Below are 27,035 nucleotides of genomic sequence, written 5' to 3'. Positions count from 1 at the left end.
GGGGTATCTGTTGAGACGCCAGACAAACGTGTGGTTCCTGAAGAGGGGCAGCAGCCTTTTCAGTAGTGGCAGGGGCAACAGTCTGGATGATTGACTGATCTGGCCTTGTAACATTAACCAAAACGGCCTTGCTGTGCTGGTACTGCGAACGTCTGAAAGTAAGGGGAAACTACAGCCGTAATTTTTCCCGAGGACATGCAGCTTTACTGTATGATTAAATGATGATGGCGTCCTCTTGGGTAAAATATTCCGGAGGTAAAATAGTCCCCCATTCGGATCTCCGGGCGGGGAATACTCAAGAGGACGTCGTTATCAGGAGAAAGAAAACTGGCATTCTACGGATCGGAGCGTGGAATGTCAGATCCCTTAATCGGGCAGGTAGGTTAGAAAATTTAAAAAGGGAAATGGATAGGTTAAAGTTAGATATAGTGGGAATTAGTGAAGTTCGTTGGCAGGAGGAACAAGACATTTGGTCAGGTGATTACAGGGTTATAAATACAAAATCAAATAGGTTTAATAATGAATAAAAAAATAGGAGTGCGGGTTAGCTACTACAAACAGCATAGTGAACGCATTATTGTGGCCAAGATAGACACAAAGCCCATGCCTACTACAGTAGTACAAGTTTATATGCCAACTAGCTCTGCAGATGATGAAGAAATTGATGAAATGTATGACGAGATAAATGAAATTATTCAGGTAGTGAAGGGAGATGAAAATTTAATAGTCATGGGTGACTGGAATTCGTCAATAGGAAAAGGGAGAGAAGGAAACATAGTAGGTGAATATGGATTGGGGGGAAGAAATGAAAGAAGAAGCCGCCTTGTAGAATTTTGCACAGAGCATAACTTAATCATAGCTAACACTTGGTTCAAGAATCATAAAAGAAGGATGTATACCTGGAAGAATCCTGGAGATACTAAAAGGTATCAGATAGATTATATAATGGTAAGACAGAGATTTAGGAACCAGGTTTTAAATTGTAAGACATTTCCAGGGGCAGATGTGGATTCTGACCACAATATATTGGTTATGAACTGCAGATTGAAACTGAAGAAACTGCAAAAAGGTGGGAATTTAAGGGGATGGGACCTGGATAAACTGAAAGAACCAGAGGTTGTAGAGAGTTTCAGGGAGAGCATAAGGGAACAATTGACAGGAATGGGGGAAAGAAATACAGTAGAAGAAGAATGGGTAGCTCTGAGGGATGAAGTAGTGAAGGCAGCAGAGGATCAAGTAGGTAAAAAGACGAGGGCTAATAGAAATCCCTGGGTAACAGAAGAAATATTGAATTTAATTGATGAAAGGAGAAAATATACAAATGCAGTAAATGAAGCAGGCAAAAAGGAATACAAACGTCTCAAAAATGAGATCGACAGGAAGTGCAAAATGACTAAGCATGGATGGCTAGAGGACAAATGTAAGGATGTAGAGGCTTATCTCACTAGGGGTAAGATAGATACTGCCTATAGGAAAATTAAAGAGACCTTTGGAGAGAAGAGAAGCACTTGTATGAATATCAAGAGCTCAGATGTCAACCCAGTTCTAAGCAAAGAAGGGAAGGCAGAAAGGTGGAAGGAGTGTATAGAGGGTTTATACAAGGGCGATGTACTTGAGGACAATATTATGGAAATGGAAGAGGATGTAGATGAAGATGAAATGGGAGATAAGATACTGCGTGAAGTGTTTGACAGAGCACTGAAAGACCTGAGTCGAAACAAGGCCCCGGGAGTGGACAACATTCCATTAGAACTACTGATGGCCTTGGGAGAGCCAGTCAAGACAAAACTCTACCATCTGGTGAGCAAGATGTATGAGACAGGCGAAATACCCACAGACTTCAAGAAGAATATAATAATTCCAATCCCAAAGAAAGCAGGTGTTGACAGATGTGAAAATTACCGAACTATCAGTTTAATAAGTCACAGCTGCAAAATACTAACGCGAATTCTTTACAGACGAATGGAAAAACTGGTAGAAGCGGCTCTCGGGGAAGATCAGTTTGGATTCCGTAGAAATGTTGGAACACGTGAGGCAATACTAACCTTACGACTTATCTTAGAAGAAAGGTTAAGAAAAGGCAAACCTACGTTTCTAGCATTTGTAGACTTAGAGAAAGCTTTTGACAACGTTAACTGGAATACTCTCTTTCAAATTCTGAAGGTGGCAGGGGTAAAATACAAGGAGCGAAAGGCTATTTACAATTTGTACAGAAGCCAGATGGCAGTTATAAGAGTCGAGGGGCATGAAAGGGAAGCAGTGGTTGGGAAAGGAGTGAGACAGGGTTGTAGCCTCTCCCCGATGTTATTCAATCTGTATATTGAGCAAGCAGTAAAGGAAACAAAAGAAAAATTCGGAGTAGGTATTAAAATTCATGGAGAAGAAGTAAAAACTTTGAGGTTCGCCGATGACATTGTAATTCTGTCAGAGACAGCAAAGGACTTGGAAGAGCAGTTGAACGGAATGGACAGTGTCTTGAAGGGAGGATATAAGATGAACATCAACAAAAGCAAAACGAGGATAATGGAATGTAGTCAAATTAAGTCGGGTGATGCTGAGGTGATTAGATTAGGAAATGAGACACTTAAAGTAGTAAAGGAGTTTTGCTATTTAGGGAGTAAAATAACTGATGATGGTCGAAGTAGGGAGGATGTAAAGTGTAGACTGGCAGTGGCAAGGAAATCGTTTCTGAAGAAGAGAAATTTGTTAACATCTAGTATAGATTTAAGTGTCAGGAAGTCGTTTCTGAAAGTATTTGTATGGAGTGTAGCCATGTATGGAAGTGAAACATGGACGATAACCAGTTTGGACAAGAAGAGAATAGAAGCTTTCGAAATGTGGTGCTACAGAAGAATGCTGAAGATAAGGTGGGTAGATCACATAACTAATGAGGAGGTACTGAATAGGATTGGGGAGAAGAGGAGTTTGTGGCACAACTTGACTAGAAGAAGGGATCGGTTGGTAGGACATGTTTTGAGGCATCAAGGGATCACAAATTTAGCATTGGAGGGCAGCGTGGAGGGTAAAAATCGTAGAGGGAGACCAAGAGATCAATACACTAAGCAGATTCAGAAGGATGTAGGTTGCAGTAGGTACTGGGAGATGAAGAAGCTTGCACAGGATAGAGTAGCATGGAGAGCTGCAGCAAACCAGTCTCAGGACTGAAGACCACAACAACAACAACAACAAGTTAATTAATGGTCACTTTTATCACCTTTCCCATTGTATCTAGAAATATTGGGCAGTATATATGTGTTATACAATTTAAGAACAGTAATAAAGCCATTAACTATAATCCCAACCCTCACCACAATCATCATCGTCTTCTGCCACAAATGGTGTGGTGAAATTGATTAAAACTGCTGTAAGGATATAATCCTTGATATGAATTTCTTCAAGTCTCACATCCTTGGATCCTTTACTGCAAAGCATACAAAACATAAATTTCTAATACTATCTTTTATTTAAACACATAAGTACCATATCAAATCCAAAATCAACAAAAACTTGATTCGTGTTAATTGAATAAATGAACAAATAAATACAAAACAAGAGAAGCATATACCACATCGAAAACTCAGTAATATCTATCGTGCACAAATTTAAACTGTCAATCCTTTGGTTTCATTTCAGGTATAAATTTTATCTGCACTATTTGTACTTCGTCTGTGATATTCAATAAATTGTAGTTGGCGTTACTACACTGCAGTTGCACATACCTCAATGTTTGACGTGCTTGTGTTTGCAGAGCCTGGCAGGGGACAAGTTTCATCCACAGAGTTTTCCTGAGATACGGATTTGACCATTCCTCCAATAGCCACCGACAGGGTCACCTTTAATATATACTGGCACAGGATTGCCAGTATACCCATAAATGCTATGGCAGCGCGAAGTGGAAACAGAGCTGCAACAGGTAACACATGCAAGTCTAAAGACAAAGTTGTTTTGCAATAGACCTCGACGCACTCAACATTGTGAAAACAGTATTCAAACAACGTAATTCTTTTAATATTTTCATGAGTGTAACATAACCATTATCTGCCGTCGGAAAGAATAATAAAAAACTTTTCTTTTAGTCTCGAATTGTATCTCTTTACGGTAATAAAATTTTTCGTAAGCCTAATTCCAGTGAAAGGCGCTCTTTGTAATTGTTAGTTATATTTATAAGCGATGACTAGCAAAGAAATGGTTCTGAGCACTATGGGACTTAAGATCTGAGGTCATCAGTCCCCTAGACTTAGAACTACTTAAACCTCACGTCACACACATCCATGCCCGAGGCAGGATTCGAATTGCGACCGTAGCGGTCGCGCGGTTCCAGACTGAAGCGGCTAGAACCGCTCAGCTACACCGGCAAGCCGATGACTAGCAGGTTTGCAAAGAATTTTCTAATTCCGTTTGTAAACATCAGTCATTGAACCCAATGTCATTGTTGCATTGCTGCACTAGTGGGCGTGACAAGCTGGCTATGACTTTGAATCTATTAGTGGGGAGAACACGGCACCTTATACGTTTGCATTTCTCCAAAAGCGAGGAAGCTCTGCAATTCCTAATGACTGACTGTGTGGCCTCTCTTCAGAAGTTCTAGAGAGGAATCTCACATGCCAGTAGTGCCTGGAGTTTTCTCTGTTTGTGAAGTGTTGAACTACATCACGCTCGTCTCGGTAGTTTATTGGTCAATGCGGTTGACTGTCATGCGGAGGCCCAAAATTCGATTCCCAGTACTGCCAGGGATTTTTCGTTGGTGTGAGAATTTGAACAGGGAGCGTTGAGTCTCATGATGCCAATTAAGGAGCTACTTGACCGTGTAGTAGCGCCTACAGGTCACGAAAATTGACAACGCCTGGGAGAGCGGTGTCCTAACCCTTAGCCCCTCCATCTAGTGATGCCAGTCGCGGAGGATGACATGTCGGCCGGTCGGCTACTATTGGCCTGCAAGGACATGTGGACGGAGTTTACGTTTTAAATTGTAATCCATCGCAGTAGCACAGATTCTTCTACTGATTTTCAATAGAGTGGGGCAACGGTCTTGCCGCAGTGGATACACCGGTTCCCGTGAGATCACCGAAGTTAAGCTCTGTCGGGCGTGGTCGGCACTTGGATGGGTGACCATCCAGGCCGCCATGCACTGTTGCCACTTTTCGTGGTGCACTCAGCCTCGTGATGCCAATTGAGGAGCTACTCGACCGATTAGTAGCGTCTTCGGTCAAGAATACCATCATAACGACCGGGAGAGCGGTGTGCTGACCCCACGCCCCTCCTATCTGCATCCTCCACTGAGGATGACACGGCGGTCGGATGGTCCCGGTAGGCCACTCGTGGCCTGACGACGGAGTCCTTTTTCAATAGAGTGAGTAGAAACCATGAAGGAGTGTGGGAGAAACTGATTCGTGATAATGTTCCCTGATGAAGTTTCATTGGAATGTGAATATCATCTAAGACTTCTTGATACTTTGTGTAAAGTAATATTCGGACAAATGTAACACGGTTTTAAAAAATCGGTGAATAGATAGATATAATTACTTGAAATTATATGCCTTTACTATCTACCAAAATAGCACTGGGGACGAATACTACGGTGACATCTGGATGAAATGACATTGAACCTCGTTAAAATGGCCAGTTGCTGTCTCTGCCCCTGCCGACGGCAACTAAAACGATCTAAATATGATGCTAATATCATAATATAATCTACTGATACCGGCCCATTTCTTAAACATCCTGCAATACAGCTTTCATACGCTACAGTGCCTTTGATGTATGCTGGATTTACTATCCTTCACCACCGTGAGTTACAATCGCTCTTAATACATCTATTGGCTCGCTACAGTTTCACTAAAATAGTTCAACACAAGAGTAATGCTAGCCACACACCTGCTTTTGTCTATGACAGGCGATGTAAGATTAATACAGGCAAAAATTCACACTTGCAGGAAAAACAGGTACAGATTAGAAATCACCAACCCATATGTTTATATAACTACTTGGAAAGCCGAACTTTTTTCAGAAATGTCAAATGTATGTGAATTCCTGAGGGACCAAACTGCTTAGGTCATCGGCCCCTAGGCTTACACACTACTTAAACTAACTTAAAGTAACCTATGCTAAGAACAACACACACATCCACGCCCGAGGGAGGACTCGAACCTCTGGCGGGAGAGGCCGCGCAGTCCGTGACCATGACGCCCTAAACCCCGCGGCCACTCCGCGCGGCCGAACTTTTTCCTGAATTCTGCTTAATTCTTGTGTGTCAAGATAATTAGCGCATCCTTCACTATACAGAACTAAGAGTGTATTTAAAAAATGTGGCTTTTATCATTTATTGAGTAATTTGTATTTTATATAACAATTTAAATGAAGTTTGCAACAGCAGCTTTCTATCAAAATATTGGTACTACTGCGTGAGGTTGTTTGATATATCAGTCGTGTTTCTATTCAGCCAATTATGAAACATGACATGTACTTGCAGTTGCGGATACAGACAACCATCAGCCGTGTAATAGCGTGACGAAAACGAAAATTTGTGGCAGACTAGGATTCGATCCCGAATTTGTCTCTTAACACTAGTTGTCGCCTTACCATTAGGCTACCCGAGCGCGACTCTCAACCAGACCATAACTTCCATATGTCGTCAACCATGTGTCTACAACCTGCGCTCATACATCCATTATGTACACTCCCGGAAATGGAAAAAAGAACACATTGACACCGGTGTGTCAGACCCACCATACTTGCTCCGGACACTGCGAGAGGGCTGTACAAGCAATGATCACACGCACGGCACAGCGGACACACCAGGAACCGCGGTGTTGGCCGTCGAATGGCGCTAGCTGCGCAGCATTTGTGCACCGCCGCCGTCAGTGTCAGCCAGTTTGCCGTGCCATACGGAGCTCCATCGCAGTCTTTAACACTGGTAGCATGCCGCGACAGCGTGGACGTGAACCGTATGTGCAGTTGACGGACTTTGAGCGAGGGCGTATAGTGGGCATGCGGGAGGCCGGGTGGACGTACCGCCGAATTGCTCAACACGTGGGGCGTGAGGTCTCCACAGTACATCGATGTTGTCGCCAGTGGTCGGCGGAAGGTGCACGTGCCCGTCGACCTGGGACCGGACCGCAGCGACGCACGGATGCACGCCAAGACCGTAGGATCCTACGCAGTACCGTAGGGGACCGCACCGCCACTTCCCAGCAAATTAGGGACACTGTTGCTCCTGGGGTATCGGCGAGGACCATTCGCAACCGTCTCCATGAAGCTGGGCTACGGCCCCGCACACCGTTAGGCCGTCTTCCGCTCATGCCCCAACATCGTGCAGCCCGCCTCCAGTGGTGTCGCGACAGGCGTGAATGGAGGGACGAATGGAGACGTGTCGTCTTCAGCGATGAGAGTCGCTTCTGCCTTGGTGCCAATGATGGTCGTATGCGTGTTTGGCGCCGTGCAGGTGAGCGCCACAATCAGGACTGCATACGACCGAGGCACACAGGGCCAACACCCGGCATCATGGTGTGGGGAGCGATCTCCTACACTGGCCGTACACCACTGGTGATCGTCGAGGGGACACTGAATAGTGCACGGTACATCCAAACCGTCATCGAACCCATCGTTCTACCATTCCTAGACCGGCAAGGGAACTTGCTGTTCCAACAGGACAATGCACGTCCGCATGTATCCCGTGCCACCCAACGTGCTCTAGAAGGTGTAAGTCAACTACCCTGGCCAGCAAGATCTCCGGATCTGTCCCCCATTGAGCATGTTTGGGACTGGATGAAGCGTCGTCTCACGCGGTCTGCACGTCCAGCACGAACGCTGGTCCAACTGAGGCGCCAGGTGGAAATGGCATGGCAAGCCGTTCCACAGGACTACATCCAGCATCTCTACGATCGTCTCCATGGGAGAATAGCAGCCTGCATTGCTGCGAAAGGTGGATATACACTGTACTAGTGCCGACATTGTGCATGCTCTGTTGCCTGTGTCTATGTGCCTGTGGTTCTGTCAGTGTGATCATGTGATGTATCTGACCCCAGGAATGTGTCAATAAAGTTTCCCCTTCCTGGGACAATGAATTCACGGTGTTCTTATTTCAATTTCCAGGAGTGTATATGCATATTCTGCACCTGTGTGTTGTTCAAAAGTAAGATGAAACGTTCCTTCGGACATTCATGCATGCAATTACTGAAATAAAAGGAAGACTGTGAACTGGGTATAAAACTCAAGGCGAAAGTATACCTATGTTAACATTTACTGATGCCATTGCTGTCCTCAGTGAAAGTGATAACGAATGACAGGATCTGCTGAACGGATTATACAGCGTAATGAGCACACGCTGTGGATAATAAACCGAAGAAAGGCAGAAGTAACGAGGAGCAGCAAAAATAGTGGAACTCGAAGTACACGAAATGAAGGCATTTTGCTTCCGAGGATGCAAAGTAACTCTCGGCGGAAGCAGTAAGTAGGGCACAAACTAGCAGTGACATGACAAAGAGAACAATCCTGGCCAAAAGTAGTCTATTAGTACCAAACACAGGCTTCATTTGAGGAAGACGTTTCTGAGAATGTGCATTAGGAACACAGCATTGTATGGAAAGCAGTCAGGGATGGTGAGAAAGCAGAAAAACATGAGAATGAAGAATTTGAGAGGTGGTGTAAAAGAATAATGTTAAAAATCGGGTGGACTGATATAGTAAGGAATGGGGAAGTTCTCCAGAGAACCAGCGAGAAAACGAAAAGAAGGAAAATACTGACAAGAGGACGGGAGAGAATGGCAGGAAATCTCTTGAGGCATCAGGAAATAACCTCAGTGGTACTAGAGAGAGCAGCAGAGGGTAAAAATTGCAGAGAAAGACAGAGATGGTACATATATCCAGTAAATAACCGAGAAGGCTCGAGCAGATGCTATTCTGAGATGAAGAGGTTGGCACAGGAGAAGAATACATAGCGTACCGCATCACACCAGTAAAAAATAAGGACAGGAGATAAGTTCTTAGGACTGACGGTTAGATACAGGTAGATATTGTCAGGGTATGAACTACAACTACAGGAATATAACACAGGAGAAGTGACATTGATATATTGATATAAAGGGAGGAAAACAACTGTGAGCAATTTTTTCCATTATTTCTCTGGTCATAGAAGACTCACCGATCGCATTTTTTCAGCTACCTGTTGAGCCATACAATTGCACTTTGTGAGGAATTCTGCCGTTTAATTTTCATAAAATATATATAAATATGAACAGTGTCAGAATCCTAGCTGAAATCATGTAATATGAAAAGTAGTCGCATCATATCTTCTGTAATTTCAGTAGTAGCTTCCAAATTTTGCTATTAACGGCTAAGTTATGTACTTTTGTAGTTTATTTAGATGTGTAAAAGCTACTTAGGATGTTGTGAAAAAGAAATTAATTAAACAAATTGGGAGTGCAACAAAAAGTTACTGGTCTTTTGTTGTCATCCAGTGCTATATCCACTGTTTGAATTCCATTGTAATCTGGTCCCAGATCCGTTGCACTTTTAATATTGGATCACTGGATAAGTATTTCAAAACTTAACTTCTTTTAAACTCATTTTTCAGGAATGACTTTTTTCTATTTATGAATATTAAATATCTCCACACCATCTTCATGAGCTCTCACATACCACTTTGATTTCCTCTCAACATGAGTTGTAACACGACTGGGACTGAATGAAGCATATGTCCGAGAAAACTGGCGCGAGAGCAAGGATCATGCATACAATTAATTGTTTAACAGCAAAACTGATCTAAGAATACGTTGTCTTTTTGTAGAATTCAGTTATTATTTTTTATAAAATTAATTTTTAATTAATTATTGTTATTTCTTTTACAGTCCGCAGCTCGTGGTCTCGTGGTAACGTTCTCGCTTCTCGAGCACGGGATCCTGGGTTCGATTACCGGCGGGGTCAGGAATTTTCACCTGCCTCGAGATGACTGGATGTTGTTGTGTCGTCTTCTTTCCCATTACGGTCGGAGGAAGGCAATGGCAAACCACCTCCGCTAGGACCTTGCCTAGTACAGCGGTGCGGGTCTCCCGCATCGTCCCCTACGCTCTGTCAAGGAGTATGGGACTTCACCATCATCATCATCATCATTTCTTTTATATTTAGTTTTGTATTCATAGACTCTGATTGGGTGAGTATCGTAGCTGTAAATATGTTTTGAGTTTCAGTATAGTATTTACAATAGCTCAGATAAAACATTTGATACATTAAAATAGAGTAGTAATGGAATAAAGTAGTAATTTGCTCAGGCCAGAGCAATGAATTAAAATTTGTAGCAAGGCCAGGATTCAAACTCAGGTCTCGCGCTTACTGAGAAGATACTCCAACCACAACACCACTGTGGCACTAGGGCTAACACCGCTGACTGGAATACTGTAGCACGTCTCCCTCGAATCCCGGCCTTGGTACGAATTTTAATCCGTTGCTTTGGCCTGTATTCATTATCATAGATAAAGTTGTGACTTACTATGTCTTTGGAACACATAATTTCATTTGATTAGGAGTTCATTCAGCTTAATAGTTAATAAAATATAAAAATACAATTTAAAAAACACACATGTTACTACAAAACTGATTTGGATGACAGAAGCACATTCATATACAAGCTTTGCAATAACTCAGCTCCCAAAATTAATAAATGAACTATCTGATACCCCACGTGTCGGAAGTCATAAATTTCACTTTCCGATGCACCATTCCAAGCAAGTAGTAAATTAACAGCCCGATACCTCTATTAACATTAGAATGACCAGTCTTGTGTAATATTGTCAGCATCTTTGGCTCATGCAATTGCTTTGCTATGGTGTTTTGGGCAGCCGTGGATGCCGTAAGGCTTATGACAGTTCATCAGCTGTTTATGAATAATGTACTCCAAGGCTATGACCGAGCTGACCTACAGTCAGATGATAATTTTGGTTTATCATTCTTGGCTAATGGTCGAATTAAGCATTTTTTTCACTCTGTATGATACAAATCACCAATAAGAGAGAGATACCTGCAGAACTGGAATAATAATTTCAACAACGTCTTTAATTGAGCCTATGCTTGCTCCATCATTATCTACCGCCGCACGGGGGACCCTGATAGCTTCCCGTACTGTGCTTGCAGAAACATGTTTAAATAAAAATGCAGCTGCTGACAAAGCATTGTCTTGTGAGTGATAATTTGTCGCAATTTGACAGTTTGCTATCTCGGACCATAACGAATTTTTCTATGCAAGAGAGGATTTTACTTTACAGGAAGGATTTTTTTAAGATTTTTAATAAGAAGAGCTGTAGGTATTGATCAGAAGTTTATGCGGAGCTCCCTTTTAAATATCCAAACGGCGAAAGAGGACAACTGCGAGGTAAAACAGTGGTTAAAGCAGTGGACTGCTATTCCGGCAGAGGGCCCTAAATTTCTTCGGGTAAATATTGACAAGGTTCCCGTAAAAAGGCTTCGTGTTTTATACTGCCTTCTTGTGTTAGTTGGTCAAATAAAGAACAAATTTATGAAATACGCATATTATTCCCTCTGCATTTCAGTAGGTGCTAATGGTGTTGGCATCAGTTGTACTGTTGTTTGGAACCGGCGATTGCATCACAAATTCGGTAATTAGCAACATCACAACCGATCATGAAGCGTTTACCTAATTTAAAAGGAAGCATATTTGACACTCGGATGCGAGATCGTGAATATCAGTGCAGAATGTTAACACGGTTAATTACAGATTTATCAGACAATCACACTGTACAGAAGACGAAAACACTTCTTGCATTGCAGCCCGGTACACACATGTTCGCTTACTTTGAGTAACAGAGATGGCAGTGGAATGTGAGAGTTACATTTTAAATAAAACCCTTTACTGTTCGTGATTTTGACGAATGGTTATAAGAGAGTCGAGTCTTGTTTATGTTTCTGGCAATAATTAGGCCGAAAGGATAGGATGAAATGCGGTCTATTCCAGTGCACCGTTATCAAATGCACGGCTAGACTTAAAGGCTCCATCCGATGAATGCGTGACACACCCTAGCTCCATGAGAGACCTTGGAAAGGATTGGGGTCAAACCTAATACTTTAGCGCATTTCTGACGATTAGTAATTCTCCTTTTAACACTCTTATTACTATCCACAAACTTAAAAAAAAAATTATACTGTCACATACAAGCTATTTAAATTACTAATGTTTCTAGGAACAATTTCTCACCACTTCTGACCGGATCAAACTGAAATACAAAATTCTAGCTGATTGAAAATAATTTGAAAGTAAATGTGATTCTACGTCCAAAGTAAACTGCAGATCAAAACGTCAATTTCTAACTGATAAAAAATGAGTACCGTTATTTGGGACCTAAACAGCTAAACATATTGACAAATTATTTATTAAATTTAAAATTTTAAGTCATTGGTTCATCAATTGATCCTCATGAAGCAGTGTCATTGAAAATATAAATAGTACCTCTTGCAGGAGTAATTTCCAGTAAGATAATGTTTTTTGGCGCGGATACATAAACAAAATAGGTATTGATTACCGTTAAATGAATCGAGAATAAGTTAAAGGCTGGACTTCTGCATTGCGTCAGTAAATTTGCAGCAGTACCTTATGCACACTCTTAATACGGTATAGACGTACGAAAATACAAAAACATTGTTAGGAAGAAAAACAAATATCCAATATGTATGGAATATCTTAAATTTTTAACTAATCTACCTCTTGTTCAATTTAGAAGTGAAGTACACTCATTGTTTGTTGTTTCTTTGTGAGACAGAATACCTCTTCATGTGGGAACTGAATGATTGCCAAGTGATTCCCTTATCAACGCCTAGATAAGTGTTCTAACAAACATACGTTGATTGCCGAATCGAGACAAATATTGCCTCCACGTCATATTGATGTAAGACTTTATAAAAAATTCTACTGATAAAAGCTGCTTCACAATTATGTACTTGAAATCTAAACTTCCCTGTGTGGGAAACTGTCTCGTAGATTAAAACGACGTTCTGGATCAGCTCTAGAAGGCGTTTACTTGTCTTTCGTGGACAACTGGACAACATTCCTAACGACGTTCTTCGCAGACAAGACTACTGATCTGACTTAAAGATCCGGCCCTTACACATACACATTCCAAACTCATCAGATATCTCTGCGCATTCTTTGCTGAACTAGACCCCGTTGGAGAAAGTACTTGGAGGTGAAAGGTTTCCTCATAGTCTAACGACTTTTCCAGAACTAATCTTTCACTTCATAGCATAGTGTTCATTGTTTTGGATCTTCCTAGAAGGTTATTATTGCTTTCCAATGTTACTGAAGCGACAATTAAAGTTGAGATTTGCATTGGGCTATGTAGGTGTTATACTTGGCTTTTCTCAACTAGCTACTGGGGTACATAACGTCAGTTTGTCATTTACTAGTCTCTCATGTAGATCTATTCCTGATAAATCTTAGGTATGTGAGTAATGACGAAAATTAATGCTGCAATAATAGTGTATTAGCGAAAATAAAGATAAGAAATATGTCAGCCGAATAGAGAAGTATCATGCACACTGGAATGTTAAAGGGGACATTGAATGCCCTATGCCGCCAATGTTAAATTATCGAATTTTGTGACCCATTATCTTGGAAACTTTTTAAGACATTAACTTACAATTTTCCATAATTATTGAATGCACCTTTCTAGATACACTGAACTAGAATTATTACTAAAATTGTATTGTGGGACATGTCATCTGTTCTTTTCTTCATATTCTTAATTTTTTGACAAAAGAACTCAGGATATTTCAGTTATTCTAGTTACATATATGTTGAATCTCACACTTGGCGTGCTGTGAAAATCTCACGTCTCTACCATCAGTACTTGTTTAGAAAACGGGTCATTTATTGCAAAAAATGTAGTTCAGAGATATTAATGTTTAAAACTTTTTTTATTACAAATTCTTATACAGACTTACATTTCTGCATCTTTTATGCGCACTAGAATTACCCTGGCACATTGTCTGCGTCTTCTTCAGTGTCACAACAGTCCAGTGCTTCACTCCTCTTGTTTCTTGCTTCTTTTGTCATTTGCTGAGCAGCTAACTCTGCTTCACGTACACGAAGCTCATCCAGTTCCCGCTGTCCTTTAGCTGTGTTCTGTCAAAATTTTACACCTAACTTCTCCAGAACCTTAAGTCTTTTGTAGTTCACCCCATTAAAAGTTAATACAGCATCAGACACTGCTAACTTTAAAGTCATAAGGGCAACAAATACATTTTTAGGCACACGGCACCACACAACATTATTGAGGGACTCATTCACTTTCTGGATCAGGATTTACCAAATCTCTGTAAATAGGTTTGATTGCCCCCATTACTGCCAAAGGAAGAGAATGTTTATGTGTTGATTCATGCAGGGTGCCAGAAAATTCAGCTTGCCTCTATTTACACCAAGTGTTTGGTGGAGGTGGACACAAAGCATGACATGATTTTTCATCGGCTGACATTCGATGAAAAAAAGTCTCACATATCTGTTACCCGCAAATTTGCGTTTCTTGAAGTTACTTTTACGCTTAGTTATTTTATTTACGTATAAGAAGCAATAGAAGTTAGCTTACTAAAAAATAGCGGATAATCACACCACTTTCAACGAAAACTAGTATCACAAACAAATGACTGATTTGTTTATTCGCAATTCCAACATCTGAGACATAGCAGTAGGCACAAAACAAAGCAATTCACAGCCTTCTAGACTGTGTAGTTCCCAAGATATGACTGCGCAACTGTGGCAGTATATGCGTAGCCACGAAATTTGACAGTCACACGTCAACATTCAAAATATTATTTGAAGGTCTCACAATTATCTGATTTTAATGTATTATATACCAAAACGTTCAGGAAAGTCCAAAGTACATTATGGAGTAACAAACTGAAAATGTAAAACTTCAACGAATTTCACATACAATGTCCCCATAAGTCTTCAGGATCAGTTGTACTTTAGTTTTGAAGTTTATAGTTAAGAAATTGAAAAAACTAAAATTAAATACCAATTGCGAATGACACAAAAATGATTTTGTTTCAGAACCTAAGGACTCTTTTCCCCGTAGGAAGGTGAATAATTTATTATATATGAAGGGCTTATTTCAATAGTGGTACAAGTCCATTTTTGTTCATTTTGAGATACAGAGTCCCAAAGTTAAATGAGCGCTGAAAAATCTGCAGTTGAGATACCAGAAATATTCAAGCTTATGGCCTCTTGCTAGAGATGAACCTTTCATTCTATTTGTTTGGATCATTAATGTCAGAAGTATTATAGGCCTAAAAGTGGAGGTAATGGACATGTAGCACTACTGAAATAAGCCCTTCATATTATTAAAGAAATCAAGGATATTTAAAAAGAAGGAAGATGTGTCAGAAAACTATAGGTCAAGTCACTGATCCGGAAGATGTAGCTTGTAGCACAGTTACAACCACAACAGTCAAATTCCCAAGTCATTATATCTAGACAGTGTAATAAGTCGTACTCAATATACAGAATGTTTCTTAATTAGACCGGAAATGTCGTGGACGCTATCCAGAACGGCGTATATCGTAAGTAAATAATGTACCGCGAATTTTTAACAACATAAATGATTCAAAAGGTATAAGTCCGTGATTGTCAGTTACAGGAAGATTCAACTGTATTATGATATGAAGAATTTACGCAAACCGTATGATGTTTAGAAGATATGCGGCGCAGGTCAGGACACCGGCGCATAAAAAAAATGGTTCAAATGGCTCTGAGCACTATGGGACTTAACATCTGTGGTCATCAGTCCCCTAGAACTTAGAACTACTTAAACCTAACTAACCTAAGGACAGCACACACAGCCATGCCCGAGGCAGGATTCGAACCTGCGACCGTAGCGGTCACGCGGTTCCGGACTGAAGCGCCTAGAACCGCACGGCCACATCGGCCGGCACACCGGCGCATAACTGCAAGTTGTCAACAAAGTGCCGCTTCTAGTGTTCAGTGTTCGGTCAAAAGTGCCATGTAAAGATTCATTATGTACACAATTTATCAGTGTCTTTTATTGTCCTAGAGTAGTGTTTAATGTCCCGTCGTCAAAGGGTTCACTAGAGAGGGAGCTCAGGATTGGATTGGTGAAGGAGAGGTAAGGAAATCGGCCGTGACCTTTCGAAGGAAACATCCCGGAGTTTGCTTCAGGTATGTATGGCTGGACCCGCATTTGAACCGTTATCTTGTCGAATGCGGTTCCAGTGTTAACCACTGCGCTAACGCGCTCGGTTTTTCGTGAAGGATATAAAGATGTCTATAGTCGGAACCTCTTATTACTAATTTTTACAGTGAGTCACCAACATTCTGCGTAACACTCCCGTTACGTATCAAAACGTAGCTATTGTTCTCCAACACACCAAATTTCAGTCTTACGCTGATCTGGCCGTAATTTGCAATTACACCGTCCAGTCACATTAACGTAACCAACTGTCAAAAGCTTGAATAACCACAATTTGCAGCTCGGACCGCTATGTGACGTGCAGGAGGAGGGTCAGTGATGTTATGGAAAGTAAGGACAGGGATGTCGAGCAATGTCGACTCCAATGCCACGGCCAGTTGTGCTAGATTTCTCGGCTGAGGACCCATGGTGCCCAGAGACCGACTGAGGTGTCCCGCGGATTCTCGATTGGGTTTTAATCCGCAAAGTCTGGTGGCCAGGCAGTACGGTAAACTCATCCTGGTGCTCTTCGAACCAAGCACATACACTGCGAGCTGTGTGACACGCTGCATTGTCGTGCTGGTAGGTGTCATCGTGACGAGGAAAAACAAACTGCATGCAGGGTTGGACATGGTCCTCAGAGATAGATGTCTACTTGTGTTGAGACATGTGCCTTCCAGTATGACGAAACCACCCGGGGAATGCCATGACAACATTTCCAAGACCATAACTCTCCCTGTCCTGGAGACTTTCGGCGATTGTTGCAGGGTGTTTACTTTCAGACATTTCATGTCGATGGAGCATAGAATGTGATTCATCCTAAAAGCCCACCTGTCACCGCTCAGTGGGCTTCCAGTAGTATTACTGGCATCCAAAATTCAGCCTTCGTTGCCCATGAACAGCAGTCACCATGGGTGCATGAACTAGGCACCTGCTGAGGATGCCCTTACGCAGCTACGTTCGCCAAAAGGTAGTTGAGGCGACACTGTTGGTAGTCCCTTGGTTCGTCAGGGGGGTCAGTTGCTGAACAGTTGCACGTCTATTCACCCGTACACATCTCCGCTGACGGCGGTCGCCCCTGTCATCTGTCGTCCATGATTCACCATAGTTGCCTCGGTGCCGGTTTTGGAGAGCGCCATTTTGCCCTGCACGGTATTTTAACCATGGCCCCATGCGAACAGCTTACAAACTTAGCCGTTTCGAAAGCCAATGATCTTACACTTTTGGACAACAGATATATCGTTCCGTTTCCGCGTTACAACAACGACTGCACAACTGTCCCCGCCCCGCCCCCATCCCCACCCCGTTATACCCTCTACTGCTAGTGCTGCCATCTGTCGTCTGTGGGTGCTTGTTGCATGTTGACGTCCACATGGGTGGTGGTCACGTATAACACTATAGCAAAATATCAACTGCGTTATTGTTCAGCAGTTGATTTCGCCTTACTTCACTCAGTTACTTTTTCGAATGCGTCATCACGTTTTACGGAAACGGATTGAGGAAAAAGGAACCATTTTTGTGTGAAGTAGAAACTAACTTACTCTACTGCTGTATCGTTTTCTCTTGTTTTAAATGAACCATTTGCCCCATTGCGGCTACTTTTCCACCAACGCGTTCTTATTTCCTTACGTTCTTAGCAGTGGCAGCATTTCTTGCTACCCACAATATGTCACAGTATTTCACTTCTGTACCCTTACGCCTGACTGAATTTGCATTTTCCACTGTCTAAAAACCAAACTCCGCCCTAACAGACCATGAAGTCCCAACGGTACCGACCGGCCGCCGTGTCATCCTTAGCCGATAGGCGTTACTGGATACGGATATGGAGGGGTGTATGGTCAGCACACCACTCTCCCGGCCGTTGTCAGTTTTCGTAATCGGAGTCGCTAGTTCTCGATCAAGTAGCTCCTCAATTGGCCTCACAAGGGCTGAGTGTAGTCCGCTTGTCAACAACCCTCGGAAGACCCGGACGGTGACCCATCCAAACGCTAGCCACGTTCGACAGAGCTTAACTTGGGTGATGTGACGGGAACCGGTGTTGTTACCACTGCGGCAAACTCGTTGGCCTTCCACTTTTATTACAACCATTAATATTACTGTTCACAATATCATAAATATCATTTTTTACTGAAACGAAGTGGTGCAAGTTTTCTAAGTTTAAACTCTGGTCTGATTTAAGAGAGGGCCTACAGATTCTAATCGCATGAGGTGAAAGAGATAAATAAGTAAAATGTCTGCTATAACGTGTCGGCTTTAAAAAAGTGAAAATTATTATCTCCAAAATTTACATTATTATCAAATGGTTCATATGGCTCTGAGCACTATGGGACTTAACTTCTAAGGTCATCAGTCCCCTAGAACTTAGAACTACTTAAACCTAACTAACCGAAGGACATCACACACATCCATGACCGAGGCAGGATTCGAACATGCGACCGTAGCGGTCGCGCGGTTCCAGACTATAGCGCCTAGAACCGCTCGGTCACCCCGGCCGGCTACGAATCTACATTATTATCACTGAAATTGTGAATGAAACATTCACCTTTCAGCTTTCACTTGCTGCTAACATATTCGGCCCGAACTTTCCCTTATATATATGCTGTGAATAAAACCACCAAATCACTTAGCAAAATTTCTTTATTTATCACTCCGTTTCGGCTGCTGCAATCATCATATATCGAGTATTACTACTGGCACTCAATCTTCTTTAGCAAGTTCGAAGTTTTTTATTATCTGGTGATGGCAGTAGCCGAAACGGCGTAACAAATAAAAGAATTTTGCTAAGCGAGCTAGTCGGTTTTATTCACAATAATCGTGGTCTGTTACAGAACATTTATTTCCTTTATTGATTTGCCATGTATGGCGTCAGGGACCGAAATTTCTATTGCTTTACATTCTTTCTTTGCTCCTTGCAGCTTGGTCCTTTCAGTTGATACTGACATTATTTTTAGTATTGTATTACTGTTCAGGACTAACGTGATCAAGTAAAACTTCATCTTACGTAGGGTCTACTCTCAGACAGCAAAAATTCTAAAACATAACACTCCATTTAATTATTTTATAACATTCCAGGTCATTTCATAACATCTCATTTCTTAATTAATGTTATATTAATGTTATTTCTGTCTCAATCGTTTTTTTACCTTGTCATTTTTAACAACACAATACTACGTAAATTTTCAGAGGAACTGAGAACATTCGCAAGTGTTCTGAAAGCTACAGAACTGTTTCTAAAAGAATCTGATGATTTCTGCATAGCAAGAATCACTCGCGCCGTGTGAGTTCTATGGGATCGAACGACACAGGGGCAATTTCCAGAAAATCCAAGCCCACTCCCAACCAAACACACTTCAAAGAGAATAGTTCTATCGATTTTCAAGTCGGAGCATTTGTTAACCGCTGTCGGGGGTAGAGTCTGCTCACGGTGACGAGTAATTACGTAGAGGAGATGTTATATCGAAGAAGTACAGTAACACGTCTCACAATTGTTACTGGATGCGTACAGTTGTTAGGGGAACACTGATGAAAGGCCAATTTCAAAATTAATGAAAAGTTACAGAAGTCGCCCAAATAACGTCGATCAGGATTATTTGATCAGTGAGTAAGACACATTTTTAATGTAATAGGGGCCACAGATAACACCAAAACGCACCATGGAAGAAGAATGCACCACCTGAGGAGCTCTTATCAGAGATTTTGCGGTAAGCATGCATTACATTTAATAGAGATTTATTGCCTTTTATTTTGACATTACTGATCAGGTGCACGAAGAAAATCACTACTACGAGTCGTAACTGCAGTCAGAGTTGGGACTGCATTTGTCAGCATGGGACATAGGAATTTTAGTTGTTGAAATGCTGTTTCATTTAGGAAATTTGAGGAAGAAGGTGACCGTATAATTTTCTTGGAGAATAAGTAGCTTGAATGATGTTCTTGGTACAGTCGTTCAAAAAACCAGTGAATATTGATAATACAGTACTAGTATTTGGCACTTATCATCGTGATAAGTATTTATGCCTTCGCAGCATATTTCTGTTCTCCGTTTAACTTCGCGTTACTGGGATCAGCATTAAATCGAAATATCTGTAAACGTTAATTCGTTAGTTTTGCTTCTCTTTCAATCTATGTTGTTGAATTTATTCATATGAAGGTATCTTCTTCACTATTCTTTTAGTTGGACTTCATGGTATTTTACTGTATGTCGAATCGTCGTTGTTTCACGAAGTTAACCGAGTACAGCGAGGGTAGGGGTTAGATGAACATCTTTCATTGTTAATTTTTCTATTTGCCCAAATTTCCACGTTTCTGCTGGTCAGCCTTTCTTCTGTATGAGACTGAAAAATCGATATTGTGTCAAAATGTAGGTATTAAAGATTCACGATCTAATAAGCTTCCTTTGCCTATCAGGCTCAAGTGGCTTTATTAAGCTGCAATACGCGCCTACAAACAGCAGAAAAACGGTAAAAATTCGACGCCCGCGCACGAGAACGCACTTGCAAATTTTTATAAACTTTCCGTGCTGCAAGAATAGGTTAGTCGTTCCCAATGGATCGCTGTTCCGATGTCAGAACCCAGTCACACTATCAAACAGCATGACTGAACCAGACACTTCGAAGGTTCTGTGACAAGCTAGGCTGCGACTTCCTGCACTTGCCCCATAGAGTTGAGAATGCTAGCGTCTCCCTAAATGGGTCAGATGTGCACTACCCATCAGAGGCTACCCACATAGCTGACTGTGTGGAGGGTGGACACAAGGGTTTTCTGGATTAGGCGAATATTGATCCAGTCCAGACAACAATAGCTGTAGTAGACCCAGAAGTGTAAGTGTAAAATGCAGAAGAATGTCCTTCACAGGCGGGAACATTAAAATACTAATAGTTAACTGCCGAATCACTTGCAACAAAGTCCCAGAGTTTGAAACGATCCTGAAACGCAATGCAGCTCACATAACAACAGGCGCAGAAAGCTGGTTGAAACCTGTGAAATTTTTGGGAAAATTCAACTGTACATTGAAAGGATAGGCTAATGGGAAATGAAGGCGGTGTATTTGTTGCAGACTCGCCAAACAGAAATTGAAGCGGCATGCGAGACTATTTGGGCAAGACTCAGTATCAGGAATGGTCATAAAATGGTAATTGGATCTTTCTATCGCCCGTCCGACTCACCTCCTGTTGTAACCAAAAACTTTAGAGAAAACCTCATTTCCCTTGCACTTGCACTATGTGATCAAAAGTATCCGGACACCTGGCTGAAAATTACTCACAAGTTCGTGGCCCCCTCCATTGGTAATTCTGGAATTCAATATGGTAATGGCCCACCCCTAGCCTTGATGACAACTTCCACTCTCGCAGGCATACGTTCATTCAGGTGCTGGAAGGTTTCTTGGGGAATGGCAGCCCATTCTTCACGTAGTGCTGCACTGAGGAGAGGTATCGATGTCGGTCGGTGAGGCCTGACACGAAGTCGGCGTTCCAAAACACCCCAAAGGTGTTCTGTAGGATTCAGGTCAGGACTCTGTGCAGGCCAGTCCATTACAGGGATGTTATCGTCGAGTAACCACTATGCCACAGGCCGTGCATTATGAACAGGTGCTCGATCGTGTTGAAAGATCCAATCGCCATTCCCGAATTTCTCTTCACCAATGGGAAGCAAGAAAGTGCTTAAAACATCAGTGTAGGCTTGTGCTGTCACAGTGTCACGCAAAACAACAAGGAGTGCAAGCCCCCTCCAAGAAAAACACGACCACACCGTAACACCACTGTCTCCGAGTTTTTACTGTTGGCACTACACACCTTGGCAGATGACGTTCACCGGGCAGTCACCATACCCACACCCTGCCATCGGATCGCCACATTGTGTATCGGGATTCGTCACTCCACACAACGTTTTTCCTCTGTTTAATCGTCCAATGTTTACGCTCCTTACACCAAGCGAGGCGTCGTTTGGCATTTACGGCCGTGATGTGTGACTTATGAGCGGTCGCTCGGCCACGAAATCCAAGTTTTCTCACCTCCCACTTACCTGTCATAGTACTTGCAGTGGATCCTGATGCAGTTTGGAATTCCTGTGTGATGGTCTGGATAGATGTCGGCCTACTACACATTACGACCCTCTTCAACAGTCGGTGGCCTCTGTCAGTCAACAAACGAGGTCGACCTGTACGCTTTTGTGTTGTACGTGTCCCTTCACGTTACCAATTCACTATCACATCGGAAACAGTGGACCTAAGGATGTTTGGAAGTGTGGGAATCTCGCGTACAGACGTATGACACAAGTGACAATCAATCACCTGACCAGTTCGAAGTCCGTGAGTTCCGCGGAGCACCCATTCTGCTCTCTGACGATGTCTAATGCCTAATGAGGTCGCTGATATGGAGTTTCTGGCCGTTTGTGGCAGCAAAATGTACCTAATATGAAAAACCTTTGTTTTAGGGGGTGTCCGTATACTTTTGATCACATAGTGTATGTTCCCCAGTCGTACTGTAACCATCGTTGCAGCCTTTAGTCATCCAACAATTATGATGAAAGCCGAAGAAATGAATTGAAATTTTTGCTACAGCCAGGACTTGAACCCAGGTCTCCTTGCTTACTGTGCAATTGTGCTAGCCATTATACCACCACAGCAGTAGAGGTAATACAGCTGCATGGACTACCCTAGACGAGTGCCCTCCCTAACACAAGCTTCAATTCAAGTCTCCAGCTTATTTTCCCCTTCTTAAATCGTCACTGTGTCCTAGGCTCTCCGGTATTGAAATAGTGCTCCAGTGTTGGACGTGTTGGAGAAATTCTGCCTGTATCTCAGGTGTAGGGTGGTCTACAGATCTGACATAATTTCATTTTCCTGGAGAAATTTGAGTCTCAACTTTATTTATGATAATGATAGAAGCTGTAGGAATGCGAGCACACATGCGTAGTAAGCAAGGAGACCTGAATCCAAGTTCCGGCTGTAACACAAATTTTAATTCATTTCTTTAGCTTCTATCATAACCGAAAACCGGTTGTTTCAGTGATAACCGCCATCCCTAAATCGAATGCCAGAAACGGCTTGCTAATGTCCACGGCTCTCCAGTTGCCTGTGGAGGGATCAGTGGCATTGGATCTAATCTGCAGTGTGAACAAATACCGTATTGATATCAATGACGGTCATTTGCAAATGTGTCGCTGATTAGAGCATCGGCAATAACTTTCAGAAAGAAGTTCGTTCTTTTTGGTGAGAACAGTCATAGATTGCTGTGACTTTCGTGTCGTAGCCTTTCTTAATCTGATACCAATATTAATTAGGAGCTTATTCACAGACTGTCACGCGACATATTTCATAATGTTACTAGCAATCCGTCCCGGCGTCGCACAGGTAGCATTAAGTATCTGCGGTCAGATGGTTTGATTGGCGTAGCGTATTTTATTTGGGGGCCATGAATAAAATCTAGAGAGAAATGTTAAAAAAGTGAATACCATCATTTTCGCATAACTTATGCGATGTAAACACTGCAAAGCAGGAAAGTTATTTGGAGGCGTGGATGTCATGTCTTCTGTATTGAACTGGCGTTTTTCTCGTGACTGGAGCACATCGTGATGTTAGTAACATGTTTACAACCAATGTAATCATTTTACGCGAATCATGGGTGTATGTGTGAGTGAGTGACTCAATACGTATTTGTGGCTGCCTGAAGTGGCACAAGTAAAAGAAAAAATAAGGAAAAAACTCACATGAGCTACAACATTAGCTCGTGTTACAACTCTTTTCTTGTACAGCTTAGTAGGCACTGTAATGCGTTGTTCTTGCTCATTGCCGCAATTCTTTGTCGTGGACTCTTTATGGCAGACTTCTTCTCCGTGCCATGCAGAGAATTGTGTCCACATGTAGATCTGACTCAAAGAAAGCAGAAAGTTGACAGATGAGTCATCTCCTGCGCTGCTGAAAGAACGTACTGTATGCAAACTAAGCAAAGTTACTGAAGTAGTATTTCGGAAAACGTTTTGTTTGAAGCTTAAAAACACATAACGTCACATTTTCCTTTTTTTTATGTTCATGCTTTTTCGCTATGCTGTTGTTTTCAGACAACTGCGGGGAAACTCTAGGTTAAAATATTTGATTATTTCAAATTATAAGTCTCACATCACAGCCTGATATTAAGGTAGTTGTCATTCCGTTAATGGTCATATTTATCACGCTGCTTCAAAGCTCAGTAACTCACTGCCTGTTGTTCGAAGAACTCGCAGTGAATGAAGGGTGCGATTCGTGATTAGTAATCTAGAGGAAGCAGAAATGACAGTCTTAAATTGTCGGCATACTATGAAATTTGTCCCCCAACCATCTGTAGAAGTATTTAGAAATCTCGTGGATTTATCCTCAATTTATTTCTGAATCACATTCAAGAAGATTGTGCTCGTATCTTTGCTGTTGTTGTCGTCGTCGTCGTCGTCGTTGTTGTTGTCGTAGTCTTCAGTCCAGAGACCGGTTTGATGCAGCTCTCCATCCTACTCTATCCTGTGCAAGCTTCTTCATCTCCAAGTAACAACTACTGCAACCTACGTCCTTCTGAATCTGCTTAGTGTATTCATCTCTTGGTCTCCCTCTACGATTTTTACCCTCCACGCTGCCCTCCCATACTATATTGGTGATCCCTTGATGCCTCAGAACATGACCTACCAACCGATCTTTCCTTCTAGTCAAGTTGTGCCACAAATTCCTCTCCTCTCCAATTCTATTCACTACTTTCTTCACTGGACTCGCATTCGGGAGGACGACCATCCTGATTTAGGTTTTCCGTGATTTCCCTACATCGCTCCAGGCTAATGCCGGGATGGTTCCTTTGAAAGGGCACGGCCGACTTACTTCCTCGTCCTTCCCTAATCCGATGACACCGATGACCTCTCTGTTTGGTCTCCCTCCCCAACAACAAGTACCTCCTCATTAGTTACGTGATCTACCCACCTAACCTTCAGGATTCTGCTGTGGCACAAGATGTCGAAAGCTTCTATTCTCTTTTTGTCTAAACTATCTATCGTCCATGTTTCACTTCCATACAGACCTACACTCCATATAAATATTTTCAGAAAATACTTCCTGACACTTAAATCTATACTCGATGTTAACAAATTTCCCTTCTTCAGAAACGCTTTCCTTACCATTACCAGTCTACATTTCATTTCCTCTCTACTTCGACTGTCATCGCTTATTTTGCTCCCCAAATAGCAAAACTCATCTACTACTTTAAGTGTCTCATTTCCTAATCTAATTCCCTCAGTATCACCTGATTTAATTTGACTACAGTCCGTTATTTTAGTTTTGCTTTTGTTGATGTTCATCTTATATCCTCCTTTCAAGACACTATCAGTTACGATCAACTGCTCTTCCAGGCCCTTTGTTGTCTCTGTCAAAGTTACAATGTCAGCGGTTTTGGATTTCCTTGTTTTTTCGCTACGCAGTTGTTGTAAAAAAGGGTTTAACGTCCCGTCGAGGTCGTTAGAGACGGAGCACAGCTCGGATTGTGCCAACGATTCAAGGATGGGGAAGGATATCATTCATGCCCTTTCAAAGTGACTACTCCGGCTTTTGTGTGGAGCGGTTTATGGAAATTACGAAAAACCTAAATCTGGATGGTCGGACGAGAGTATGAATCGTCATCCTCCCGAATGCGAGTCCAGTGTACTAACTACTGCGCCGCAGTTATTTTGAAACGATTGCAATCAGTTGGATGTCACTTAGGTGACTTGCATGTCCCCAATCGGTTTTGCAACAGGGAAAATGGGAGTTACAGTTTAACGTGAAATCCGAACCCAGTTTCGTTTCTGGCAAATTTCCATATCACTGACAGGTCAATGATAAATTAAAAGGCAGACTGAAGAAAAATGTGACCCAGCCAGGATTTGATGCCACAACATTTCGGTTTCCAGCCAAATGCGTCACCATAACACCAGCACACGAGATGCATATTTGTTCACCCTTTCTGCTGTCTCAAGGCACTGCCGCTCTCTCGAGCTGTGACAACTAGAAGTAAGGCAACTCAAACGAAATCTTTGTAAATTACATACGAAAACTTTCCATGTCAATTAGTGTATCTATTAGTAAAAACGGATAAAAATCACTGCAGCAGTTCCTGAGATTAACCGGCGCATGCAGTCGGACGTAAGGAGGTGACATGAATGTATATACAGAGAGATGTATACATCCCCTTGCTCGGTTTAAAACAGGAGAAGCGTGGGTCCACTGTTACTTGTGGTCTGGCACGAAAGAATGTTAGTCTGAAGCCCTTGCAATGTGCTGTATGATTGGCTCAGAATAACTATTTCCGTTGAACACACGCTTCCCACATTTGCCTATATGTACGCCATTCGACAGGGGTGTTTTAGAAGCGTGTCATGGCGTGGGAGAGATTTTCTGTTTTTCTTTGCCCATTGCAGGCCAACACTTGTTAATCAAGACAAAAATCTGTCGGAGTATGAGTTTGTTTAACTTATTTACGGAATTACATACTCGCAAAGTCTGTTGCTATTGGCCGGCAAGACTGCTGCACTGGCAGAACCAGCCACGTTTCAGAAGGTTAAGACAGATAACACCCGCTGTTGCGAGATGGAAAGGAAAAGACTTGCTGCCAGACGACCGGTACATACAAAGGATGTCTCCGCATTTCACATACGCGTGCGTGACAGTGGTAAGAATGAGCCGCCACTGCAGTCACCGACTCAAAGCGGACGGGATGCAAGTTAACTTTCAACAGGGGCCAACTGCACAGCTTTCACGTTCATAGCAAGCTACTTGCCTTTATAATGCACTTTGGCGGGTCTACTAGTGTTCGTAACTATTTTCCCGTGTTCTTTCTTTAACTACTTACTTTTCTCGTAGTCACTG

The 27,035-nt window shown here is 42.2% G+C and overlaps 1 protein-coding gene and 1 pseudogene across 2 annotated transcripts in view; one reads left to right on the top strand and one right to left on the bottom strand.

Moving 5' to 3' along the window:
- The window catches only part of LOC126198574 (sialin-like), a 131,700-nt gene that overhangs the window by 87,198 nt on the left and 17,467 nt on the right, over positions 1-27,035 (bottom strand). For both annotated transcript variants that reach the window (XM_049935009.1, XM_049935008.1), the window contains exon 2: positions 3,720-3,904. In XM_049935009.1, the coding sequence (XP_049790966.1) occupies positions 3,720-3,904 (185 nt within the window). The remainder of the gene's footprint in view (positions 1-3,719; positions 3,905-27,035) is intronic.
- LOC126199813 (5S ribosomal RNA) lies at positions 5,020-5,137 on the top strand (annotated as a pseudogene).

The sequence above is a fragment of the Schistocerca nitens genome, chromosome 8 (assembly GCF_023898315.1).
Source record: "Schistocerca nitens isolate TAMUIC-IGC-003100 chromosome 8, iqSchNite1.1, whole genome shotgun sequence".
NCBI classification, from domain to species: domain Eukaryota; kingdom Metazoa; phylum Arthropoda; class Insecta; order Orthoptera; family Acrididae; genus Schistocerca; species Schistocerca nitens.
The sequence above is the reverse complement of the archived record's forward strand: the minus strand, read 5'-3'. Positions and strand labels throughout refer to the sequence as shown.